The sequence below is a fragment of the Colius striatus genome, chromosome 1 (genome assembly GCF_028858725.1).
Source record: "Colius striatus isolate bColStr4 chromosome 1, bColStr4.1.hap1, whole genome shotgun sequence".
Classification (NCBI taxonomy): domain Eukaryota; kingdom Metazoa; phylum Chordata; class Aves; order Coliiformes; family Coliidae; genus Colius; species Colius striatus.
Genome location: NC_084759.1, coordinates 98342228 through 98355156, shown reverse-complemented (window position 1 = coordinate 98355156; position 12929 = coordinate 98342228). Strand labels below are relative to the sequence as shown.

The following is a 12929-nucleotide window of genomic DNA, read 5'->3' as shown; positions in this document are numbered from 1 at the left end:
CAAAAGCACAATAACTATATTAATAGTAAGCTTTTCTGTACAAAGTGAAAAATAAATGAGTAGAATACTAATGTTTTCAACTGCTGCAGGTGCAAGTTCCCTCACAAGGCGCAGTGACTGTTCCACACCGAGGTATCAGAGACAGATTTTTGGCACCTTTAGTAAGACAATAACAAGTTGAAGGGTAAAAAGTCACTCTCACCTTCCATCTGCATAGTCTGCATCCGCGCCTCCCCACCAGACATCTGAGTCATCATCTTCAGCATCAGCTGAATCAAGATTGTCGCTTTCCTCTGCTAGTGGGCAGCAAACAAACTCCACACCACGAAACTTGTCGATTCCACAGGGCAGCAACATGCCGTAGTCATGCAGATTCATGCTCTTCTCACTGCAGGACTACAGAAAACAGAAAGAAAATAGTAAGAATATTTTCATGCAGGAAGCCGGAAGAAGTGTCACAGACCTTGAGAAAACGTAAGGTGCTGCACACTGCCTCAGGAAGCTGATGCTGGTGAACTGCATGATCCCTGAATTTTGAAACATGATTTAGAACTACCTGTGTCTGCATGACCACTGTAACCGACAAGCTCTCCTCTCCCTTGCCCCTTTAGTCCTTCCCAGTACAGGCAGACTTGTCTCCTCCCATTATACCTGATGACTCCATATCCCCTTGCCTAAAATCCTCCCAGGCTCTGCCTCATAAACTGAAAACTTGAAGGCAGAACAATAATTTATTATACCTGATGTATTAACACTATTAAAGAGTTCACTGCAAGATAGATTAAGAATTAAAATACCTGTTATACACACTGTACCTGGTCTGACACCTCTGACAGTACAGTATTTCCTATCCTTGTTTAGGAAACAGTCCCTTGTGCATAATCATACCTTAAAGATATAGTGATGTAGAGGAGGTGAAAAAAATAAAATAGTTCAGTGGTGCCTAGTGATTGTGTTCTTCTAGGCTATGCCCTTTCAAGTTTGCAAGTGCTTAAAATGGATTAGAATTTGCCCGTGTGAAGACTGGTGCCTTAAATGCTTCATTTGAGGGGTAACGGCATGATTCAAGCAAGAATAGAAAATCTGAAAAGCTGCTGAACACATTTAAATTTTGATCTCCAGAAGGTGGGATAACATACAACTAAGAGGTTCCAAACAAGACACCAGTCAAAAATCTTGAAGCTCATCTCAGTTTTCATTCCCACACCCTCTCTATGTAAGGATAAAGATGTCCAAAATGCATTAGCAATTATAACATTAGGCTCATTTATGTTTTCAGTAAAGCACTGGTAAATTTAAATGTGCTTGACTGCAAAATGTCTTTGGCTAGTCCTATGTCTTATCAGCTCTCCTAGTCTTTCATGTTGAATTTCACATACTACATTCTTGGAGGCCTGTTTGAATTCTGTGAAGCTTGTGGCAATCCAATATTCATATTTAAAAACGTGATAAAAGCAGTTGAAGCATTAGTGATGGATCTTGAGCTCCAGAGCAGTAGTAACACAGGAAGCCACAGGAAGCAGAAAGTATGGTGTGAGTGTGAGCACATGGGAGGTAAAAACAACGTTATGAAACAGGGTCAATGTTCAAAGGTCAACATTAAGTATCCAATATTGGACTCTGATGTGCTCAGCAGAGTGACTCCTATTTCCCACCTCACAAAGTAGAACAAAATGCCACTCACTCAAGCATCTATATGTATTTTTTAAAATTTTCCATGTCACTGCTGTATTTAAACTAATCCTCTGAAAAGTGATACAGCTCTAAAGAAGAAGAACATGAACAAGACAGGCGAATGTACCTCTTTAGCAACAGTATGCCAGTGCAGGTGAGTTTCACACACATCCATCCTTTCCTGGTGAAGGAACTTGCATTTGTCTGGTACCAGAAGGGCATCACTTACAAACTCACCCACTGAAAAAAAAAAAATTACAAAAATATTAATTTTGCTTCCTTCACCTCATCCAATTAAATCTTTATCTACACATAGTATAGCTTTCATGAATGAGTGGCAGGGTCTGTTTGCAGAGAATGGAACAGTTTCTAAATGGTCCTTCCTTTATCACCTTCTTCAAACTTTCCATTTGAAAGCATCTCCTGTCGTTGAGTTCAGACATACATTATGAGAATTTTAGCATAATATGCTAACCTCCACATACCCAGTGGAAAACTTGCAGGATGTATCAAAGATCTATGTGTACAACATGAAGTCAGGAGTTAGTGGATCCAGCTCCTGGAAGGGGAGTGCAGGGACAGGGAGGGACAATTACATTTTGCATCTGAGTAGCAGTAGGGAGAAGATTTGAAACGGTTTGAAATACTTAGGTTTTTCCTCACAAACAGATCAGACACCAACACATTATTTCAACCAATGTGAGAGTATTTCTACTGAATTACAGCACTAACAGCAGCACAGTTCACTTATTTATTTTTATTGATGCAGTCTCTCTATTGCAACCTCATTTCATCAGCCAGAAGAATTCAGGTTAGCCCAGAAGGCTGATGAGCTCCAGTTGCTCATCAGCCAGGGAACAAGATGATTCATGAATCACCTAAGTATCTGGTCAGATTGAAGTGGGGAAAAAAGGCTCTTTACCAAGGACATAAATGACCAAAGAGATTGTGCTGTCTTCAGCAGCAAAAGAGAAAGTTACAAGCTACTGAAATAAACAATACTCAGTGTCACTACTGAAGCATTAGAAGAAATTCAACTGATAAGTAACGTGATTTATTTAACTCAAATCACTGTAATTCTGTAAGATTCTCGCACTGCAATTAAATAACCCCCAAACCCCTCAAATGTTTGGGTTTTTTAAAAAGGAAAAATTACAACATATTTCTGAGAAGTCAATAATCTGAACAGATGCTGGATTGTTGAAAGCACAACTCAACTGGCATAAATCATCAGCTGCCTGAAGCACATTTGTAACCTCCAAAAAACTACAGCCTCTGTGTGTTGAATGTACTAATCAAAGTGTCCCAATGGCTGCATAGATACAATAACAGGTTAATTAATCAAAATAAGACAACTACAAGCTTACTGTCAGTAGAGGGTCATCTTAGTTGGTTGATGAAGTGGCCCTTGAGGCTTACAATTAAAAAGTCAGTTTTAAAAATACTCAACAGCCAATGAATTGGGAGAAAGCAGAGTTCAGAAAACAGATGTATATATCTTTGCTAATCACCAAGATGTGTATTTCACATGAAACTCCTTGCTATATTTCAGTGCTTTTGTTGTGAAAGCTTTAAAAGCTTAAAAGACTAGCTCTCCCTAGTCAGTTTACTAGGGAAAAAAAAAAAGACTATTTTTTTTTTACTCTGTCCTTCAGTGACATACTCTAATACCTACAAATTATTAACAGAAATCTCTTCTAGAAGTGTCCAAAATAAATTCATAAAATAAGTAAGAACATCTTCTGCTAACCCAAAATACAGAATCTGTAACTTCTGCTAATAAAACTTCTGCTCCCAGAAGTATCACACCCAAATCTTGCACTGAAATTTGAAAAATTTGCACTTTATTTTTAGCTGTAATTGTCTTTGGGTATGTGTCAGGATGGTCTCCTACAAAATCACTCAGTAGGTAACGGATAACTTTTGACTGGGCTAGTCTAATAGAAACACGATCAGAAAGAAGCTTTCCAAACACTTCTGACTTCCAACAAGCTTCTATCTGTATCACTTCAGTACATGTTTGATTTTCAATGCTGCTGATTCGTAAGACTGGAGATTTTTTGCTGTTTTTAACAAGTAACTGCCAGGGGAAAACAAGCATGTGTGAGGACAGAGCAATCCTATGCCTCCTAAAAGAGAAAGCTAATGTGCATGGCTCTGAAAATACAGAAAAAATGTAATACTACTTCAGTTTGCCAGGACAAGCCATGACTGCGGTAGCTGTGCATTAGTACATTTTTTGACTGATGGAGCATTCCAGCCTAGCATTGATCATAATTTCCACTATCAGATACTGGTATCATAACACATAATTAAATTCCAATATTACTTTTTCTTCTAGTACAACATACTAACTTGCACCTCACCAGGCTGACCTTGACACCCTGCCTGTGAGGCTGAAGTTGGATGAACATTTTCCCAGGGAACAGCACTGCCTTAAAAGCCCCCCTAGGTCTGTGCTGTCCCCTTGTCCTTACCAGCATCTTACCCCTGCTGCCTACTCAGATGCCATAAAGCCACAGATAAACCATGGCCACACTATGGACATAAAATCTTACAAAATTTGTACCAAATCCACATAATGAAGAGTTGTTACTATTACCACCACTGGCACTAGCTCTGTCGGGCTCACATTTAATAATTTTTTCCCGTACTCTTCTGCATTCTTCAGCGACTCTTGTATTTTGATTATAGCTGTACATCTGTGCTTTGCTGAGGTATTCTAATAATAAACCACAACGGCACAATTTGTCTTTTGGTGAGTTCGTAAATCATTAAACTCCCTCAAGTGATGCAAATGCAAATATAACAGCGACTTGTTTTCCAGTCGCTGTTTACTCAATATAGCAGTGAAGGGCTGGACAAAATCATGACTCTCCTGGCTTGTGGATTTCTGACTGACTGAAGAAAACAGCCCTAAAGGGAAATTCCAGGTAAAGACTGCTTTACCAGGTTAAAAAATCACCAACGTGTGCCTACCATTCATTTAACTGAAGGCTGACAATTCGCTGGTTGCTCTTTTGCAAAAGTTGCTTGTTCCTGACTCAAACCTATGTCTTCTAACTGCACATCACTGGAACATATATTGTGTCAATGTAGTAAGTCACAGTTTAATTTCGTTTTATAAATCTCTCCCCCCTCTCCAGTGTCAGTGATCCCTTTCCTGATGCTCAGTTCTCCATTATGTTTGTAGCAGACTGTCATATTGCCCCATACTGGTGTATCACAGTGGGGTAGTGGTTCACATTTTTTAAAGACAGTTTTGGCAGAGGTTATGATGCTGCATTTTACTATTAAATAATCTTACTTTGGTCAAGCACTTCCTATTCTCTGAAAAATACTTTCTGAACAAGAACAGACTTTGTGCTTTAAGACCAGAAGTTCTGGATCAGATATTTCATTTTGCAATACAACAAAGAAGAATATTAAGAATCAACCTCTAAAAGAATGAGGATTATAGTGAAGGCAAGTGATCAAAACAGTATTTTAAATCTTCTCTGGGAAGAAAAAAGGCCCAGCAAGTGGGCACACTCAGAAGAAGATGACTGCCCTATCTGTTTAATGGCTGATAAGATATCAGGGCAAAGCGATTCAAAATAAAAAATACTATACTCTGCGTGAGATGGTCCTGATCAGTGGATTTCCCATCTACTGCATAAACCACATGGGATGTGAGACTCCATCTTACATTGCACACAGAAAGTAAAGAAAGATGATACAAGTAATAAAACAAAATCCAAGGCAAACCCAAACACCTGCCAGCCAATGGTTAGGAAAAATAAGCATGTTCAAATGATGTTCAGAGAAGTACTTCCAAACAATGTCTGAGCTAAATTTTGCAGGAAGAGGCAGCACACATACTGAGGCTCTAGAACTCAAGGAATCATTTGCTGTGTCACTGGTGAGAACAAGGGCCTTGTGAATATGAATTCACAAGCTCAAGCGTCTGCACTGCACACATTTGAGAAAGTTGAGAGAGATGCAACTTTTCCCTGTGGCCTCTCATAGGCTGCCCCAAGCCATTGCATGCTCAGCACAGCACAGCATGGAGAGGGCAGACCTTGTGCCTTTCCCCATATGGCTGCGTGGGGTGCTCTTGTGCCTACCAAGGTACACTTATTTATTGCATATTATGTTAAACATACATTATTACATTTATTTAAACAGCCACATAATTTTAGGTGCTTCTGTTAAGAGTGGTGTTTACAGAAGTATTTATGAGTGATGTTTTCTTAGTTCTAACATTGGTAATGAAAAGTTAGCAGCAATCTGTGGAGTTCAAACCACAGTGGCCTCAAGAGCAAAGAAACACTTTATTGTAAATTATTTTTCTTCTCTTCACAAGTCCACAAAAGCAGAGAAGATGCAAAATGCCTACGTACTTTAAAAACACATTTAATTTTTCAGTAAAATGATTCAATAAGCACAATTACCTAGCAGCATACTGAATCAGTTGTGCACTTCACTATTTTAGACTCATTTAGACATGGGGAGGCTGTGCCTGTCAAAACTCATTTTGAAGGACAGTTTACTGCTGTGCTCAGTACCCAGGGATGGATGCCTGCCATAGCCCACAGCATAGCTTTCCCCTGAACTTGGGCACCAAACATGTTAAATGGGACAGTTAAACATCTTTGGTCTTGTTTAAATGATTTTTAACAGCCTAAAGTAAACAAGGGATCTGTAGATTTCTCCAATTTAAAACTTAATTTTAAATGGAAATTAAATAGAAGCAGTGTTTAAGCAGTATGTTAAAATCCAAGTAAAAGATAATTTCTACGTACACTATTACCTATGAAGGACTATCAATATTAAAAACAATACACTGTCAGGTATCAAAACCTAACCTACAATATCTCCTTGCCCGGTGACTTTCAAGCCAAGCATTCAGAGCAGTGTGGAACAGTGTTGACCCCTCCTGTGCAGGCTGTGAAGGAGCTTGCATGCAAGCACACCAGTGGTGATGTGGAGAGCCCAGAGCTGTACCGAAAGCCTGTTAGTCTTTAAAGCTTGAAATCACCTCGCTTGACCCCATCCCAAATGCCAAAGTTAGAGAGGTCTCTCCCTAAAACCCATCCATCACTCAACAGAAAGGTGAGGTGTCCCAGCACTTTGGATCATCTCTATTTTTCTGATGAGTGATTAACAGGCTTAACCCCTGCCCATAAAATTACCCCCAAAAGCAGCTCTGTAATAAGAAAACCGTCCCAACTCCAGCATTTTGTCTGTAACCTATGGCAGACACACATGGCACATCTGATGGAAAGCAATATAGACCCAAATTTGAAGGGCAGAAGCAGAAGTGACAGCACGACCTGTACGGACACCTCTGGGGTGTGAGGCTGGAATAGCTGCAGCTTTTCTGTCTTCCAGAGGCTCAGCCAAAATGACCACTGACCCTATTAATGCATCTATCAAAACTTTTGTCCTTAAAGTTTTAAGGAGTTGTTTACCTATCTATAATAAGGCTGTTCTTTAAAAATTTTATTTATTTATTTATTTATATTTTTCTCATTATGTTTGAAATCTCTGAAAAAGCAAGGACAGTGGTTCTCCAACATTTTGCCAGCAACAAAGCAAGTGCCTATTGCTTTATGGGCTTTTTTTTTTCCTTCAAAGAAATCCTTGAAAAGGTACAGAGAGTACATCTACTAAAAAGTGGTTTCTTATTGTGTTATTTAGCATACATAGCAACAAGTACACTCTGATGCAATAACTCTCAAGTACACTACCTTCACTATTCACAACATTCATCCATTTCTTAGGCTACAAAAGGCAAGAATTTGGGACAAGCAAAGCTCTTCCACTAGATTAAAAACAGACTGGTAATTCTACCTGTATTACACCTTAGCAACTTGACACTTTTATAATGATTTTGAGAAATCATGACAATTAAGGTACTTTTCACAAACACTGCAATGGCACACAATATATGACCATACTTAAGACACAAGATCAAGGTAAAAGAAAGTTCACTGTAATGAACTCATTGACATCTAAATATCCACACATATACCATAACAAGGAGCTCCAGTCTTGTTATACCATGTGTTCTGCCATGATTCTGGAATCGAAGCGCTAAAATCCTTTATGTACAATCCATCGAAGTACATTCCACCACATGACACCAAGAAATATACCTGTAAGTAATTCATGGTGTTTACTATGTCTTCATTTTCATAACGTATGATACATAAAAAATGGTTAGTCTCAAATTTTCTTCCCCCTTTCTCTGTAGCTCTTTGATCATAGACATAAATGGAATTTCTGCTCACTTTGCCATTTTTTGCCTCACTACATTTTCTGCTAAAATTGTCTTCTTTTCCAGAGAGAATGCAGGCATCATTCAGATTCCATGCATGATGTCAGTAACAGATACTGCACGCAAAATTCACGCAAAATTCAAAAACACATCATCACATGCTCTGGCATATATAAAACATATAAACATTCCTTAAAAGTCTGCAGCATCTCACTAGTTCATTGAAGCATTCATTTACTCTTCTTCCTCTTTCCACTTGTCTCCCCTATCTAAAAGTAAAAATCTTACTGGCAGTACAATGAGATGCCTTTTCTGTCCTCCTTGCTCAGTAATGCAATATAACAGAACTGTCCTTAAAGCCCGTTATCCCAGCATCATAACCTCTGTCTTCCTAAAAGGCCCACAAAGACAAAACACACCCTCCCTGAACTTGTCAGTGTGACCAGAGAAGTCTAAAAGTGTCACTATGGGTAGCTTGACTTCATCCTTGTCTCAGTCACAGAGCTCCTACGTAATGCCGCACAAGTAAAAATCCTTTCTCCTCCTCTCATACAGTGTTTGATTGCTCATTGCCTCCTTCCTCTCCTTTGCTCTGCAGCATCAACAGATTTTTAAGATCCACTTTTTTACTTTTCACTCTGACATCTCAGTAGTCTTGTTTGATAAATCTGTAACAGGGTATGGTTAGTTGCTCTGGAGGGCTGGTGAATACATTGAGGACTGAAGCCTAGCTGCTACTTTGGAAAAAAAGATTATGAAGTGAAGCCTGTGGGCTTCACAGGGAGTAGGGGGTGTGTTTCTTTGAGGGTTCCAGGTCCAATCCTACACTGACAGCAATATGTCTAGCTAAAACAGATCTTCCACGGTGCTATAAAAAGGGTAGGCAATAAAAAACTGGAAAGTGCTGGAAGCCAAGGCATATTAGAAAAGACTGCTCTGTTCCACATACAGCAGCCTGGAGAGAACTATTGTGTTCCTCAAACAGGAGGACAGAAAGAAAAAATTATTGGAAATTGCTTGATCTACAGAAATCACAACAATTCATAGAAAGGAAGAATTCTTAAACAAATAAACAAACAAACAAGAACCACCAAAAAACCCAACAGTACCAGTAAACTCCAAGGAATAGATCTGAAACGTGAAAGTCTTTATTAGATTTTTTTTAAGATCTAATAAGACATTTACAAAACAATGGAAGTATCCTCAGCCACAACAGAAAAATCAGGAGGACAGTGGCACTTTCAAAGATAACCATGCTTTTACTCTTCAAAATCAAAAAAGTATGCACACTCAAGCTGTTTACTGTCTGGAAGATCCAGTTACCTGCCTGCCATTACACGCCTGCTGCCATTCTGTTTGAAAAGCATCCTGTCTCTGTGTAGCTTTTTACTACAGCAAGTTGCAGTAAAAGAAACTGAAACGTTGCTCTTCAAAGCACCAATCACCACTTCAGTCCAGAAGGAAACGAAAGTAGCAAGCGATTAGGGTATCTTGACCTTCTGTGACCCCAAAAGTTGTTTTGGAAAACAAAAACTATAAAGAATTGAAATGTTTTCTTTATAAATATTTATTCTCATTCCAAACAGTTGAACTTTTTTCCTTCCACACTAAAGTGTACACAACCCTGTCAAGTACTCAAGAATGAAATAAAATGTGTGGGATGTAGGGGTGAAAGGAATGGGAAATGAAAGGGAAGGAAAATAAAAATATTTCTGAACTCCATCCCATATGCTGAGTTCCTCCTCTTAGGAGAATGATACAGTTGAAAACACTCCAAGTATCTAAGAATGCCACTTTTAGGTAAGCTCACCTGCTCCCAGCATCCACGCATACATGTTTGTATACACAGCAATTTGCCATCACACATTGTATGATGGCTTTTTGTTATCCACTTCTTTTTGCATTGGCTCATAAAAGCCATCATTGACACCATGTCCCAGGACCTCAAGTCATTAGCTGTTGAGTAAACTAGGTAAAGCATTAAGTATCCCACCATGGACATCAAAAGGTATTTGAGGAACTGGCTGAAATAGAGGTTTTTCTTCTTAAAAAGGCACTTTTTCAAGAACACTTTTACAAGGTCAAAAAAAACCCACCACCTGAACTCACTAACCCTTAAGAAGAGGAAACAGGAATGCTACTTGGCCTCATCACATATATGGGTGCTACACGTTTTCTTGGGAAAGAACCACCTATAACATCAAAAAAGGATCTCTCTCATTCAGAATAGAAAAAGGTCGTTGATATACAGCTAAAACAGTCTTTATACAAGAATCATCGGTCCTGCAGTGAGATATTGTTAATGCAAAAAAACAAAACAAAAAAAATGAGGTATACTAAGAAAAAGTATCAGATGGAGAGAATTATTTTCCAGAAATACAATCTTTCCATCATTTTTGGGTTCTTTTTATATAAAGTTCATTTTATTTTTTGTGAGCATCTCAAAATATTGCTTCCTGCTTTTGTAGTCTTCTGACTTCATAGAATCACAGAATGGTAGGGCTTGGAAGGAACCTCTAAAGATCATCTAAGTCCAACCCTGCTGCTCAAGCAGGTCCACCTAGGTAAGGTCAAACAGGAACGCATCCAGGCAGGTTTTTAAAACCTCCAAGAGAAGGAGATTTCACACCCTTCCTGGGCAGCCTGTGCCAGGGATCCTTCATCCTTACAATAAGAAATTTTTTCCTTAAATTTAAGTAGAAAATTTCGTGTTTCAGCTCCTTCCCATTACCCCTTTTCCTATCACTGGACACTACAGAAAAAAGTGTTGCTCCATCCTCTTGACTTGCAACTTTCAAATACTTGTAAGTATTAATAAGGTCTCCCCTCAGTCTCCTCCAAGCTGAACAGTCCCAGATCCTGCAGCTTTTCCTCATAAGAAAGACGTTCCAGTGCCCTGATCATCTTGGTGGCCCTGCACTGGACTCTCTCCAGAAGTTCTCTGTCCCTCTTGAGCTGGGAAGCCCAGAACTGGACACAGGACTCCAGATGAGGCCTCACCAGGGCAGAGTAGAGGGGAAGCAGAACCTCCCTCGACCTGCTGGCTACGCTCTTCTTCATACATCCCATTGGCCTTCTTGGCCATGAGGGTATATTGCTGGCTCATGGTTAATTTATTATAAATCAGGACTCCCAGGTCTCTCGCTGCAGAGCTGCTCTCCAGCAGGTCAATCCCCAGTCTGTACTGGTGCATGGGGTTGTTCCTTCCCAGGTGCAGGACTCTGCACTTGCACTTCCTCTCTGCCCAACTCTCAAGCTGGTCAAGCTTCTCAGAGATACTCTTTATTCCTTGTACAGATTTGCTTAACACATCTCCCAGTTACATAGCTCTTCATGACTGAGGAGCTCCTTTACCGTTCCGCTCATGTCGTTACCAGCTGGGACATTCATAAGTAGAGCATAGCACGAGCCAAGCACCAAATATAAAAAAAGGCTGTAGAGACAGAAGTTGCTTAAGGAAAGTCAGCACAAGTCACTTGCAGATCCCTGTAAAGCGCCTCTGGTTCCCATGCAAGTGACACAAACCAGCAGAGCTGCACTTGACACCACTTTGTCACGCTTTCCATTGACTGGTCCTCCAACTCCTGACACTGTAACCAGCAGGAGAACTGCGTGCCTCTTCCATGCTCTGAGTTCATGAGGAGAGCTGGAGACCATGTGCCAGGGTGTATATTTGGCAATCACAACAGGCAAAGAAGGATGGTAAGGAGAAAGAAGTTGAGGAGGTGTGATCTCATTTTATGACACAGGATCAACACATATGCTTCCCCAAAGTACTACTAAATTTACAGGAGCTTGTTAGTTTCAAGTTTGAGTGCTGCACACCTTTAGGGCTATCTCTTACACCATAATGGGAGTTCCCCTGTCCATAAACACCAATCAGCACTAAAATAGTTAGACAATAAATGAAGAGAAATGCCCCTTGATCAGATTTGTTTCCAATCTGTAGGAAAGTCACTGAACATTTCCAGGCTTAGCCAAGGCAACATTCACTTTTCTCTGTACTCAGTAAGATTTTAATGCAGTTAGTTTTATAAAAAACATCGAGAACAAAAAGCCAGCAAAACCCCAAAACAGTTCTAAGAGTCTTTTCAGAAATTATTAACAAAATTGTATACCATAACTTGATAAATAAATATGACTGATACTGCAGGATCTTCCTTATATTTCAATACAAATACTAAATATAACTTAATGATATTTCTCAAAATGGATACATTCCAAATATTTCAGAATTGTATTTTTGTGAATCTTATTTGTCCCCCAGCTGCCTTCAGGTTTTACAAGCTACAATATGGCTGAACTTCAAAATAGATTGTGTTTCACAAATGCCACCAAATGCAGGAATTTTAACACTCCAGCTATTAACATCACGTTCTACTGCTGCTGCTAAGATGCACAAGCTGCACGTCAGTTGTTACTGTTTCTGCTCTCTCACTCACAGCAGGCAGCAGACATGTTTTGCAGCAAGATCTGCAAGTGCAAATCTCCAAGCATTTAAAAATTTCTTGCCTCCCTTCTGACTGAAAAGACACTTCATTACACAAGATGTACTTAGAAAATGGGCTCCAAAGTGGAAATAGCATACAGTAAGAAGTAATTGGATTAATTAATTCATTAATACCCTATGTTTTCATACTTGTGGCTTGCTTAAGACATCAGTTCATTGGCAAAATGACATCAAGACAGGATGTTTGGAAATAATTCAGCGTAACTGGCACCAGGAAGCGCACTGTGCTCTGCATTATTGTCATAAGATGTTTCTCGTGGGCAATTCTTAGCAATTGGGGTAAAGCATTGTGTATTTGCAGTAAGGATAGAGAACGCCTCAGTAGTCACTTAGGTCTGCATGGAGTAATGACTATAAGCCTACAGACACGTGGAAAGAATGAAAATGCTACAAATACCTTTAAGGTTTATCCATCAAAAGCCATTTCAAATGCTGGGATTGCACTGGGGAATATACCACATTTTAAACAACATAATGTTTACT

The 12929-nt window shown here is 39.5% G+C and overlaps 1 protein-coding gene across 5 annotated transcripts in view; it reads right to left on the bottom strand.

The window, feature by feature from the left end:
• The window catches only part of APP (amyloid beta precursor protein), a 220629-nt gene that overhangs the window by 113204 nt on the left and 94496 nt on the right, over nt 1-12929 (bottom strand). For all 5 annotated transcript variants that reach the window (XM_062002381.1, XM_062002400.1, XM_062002391.1 and 2 more), the window contains exons 4-5: nt 1802-1914; nt 203-396 (exon numbers count right to left, since the gene is read on the bottom strand). In XM_062002381.1, coding sequence (XP_061858365.1) covers nt 203-396; nt 1802-1914 — 307 coding nt within the window. The remainder of the gene's footprint in view (nt 1-202; nt 397-1801; nt 1915-12929) is intronic.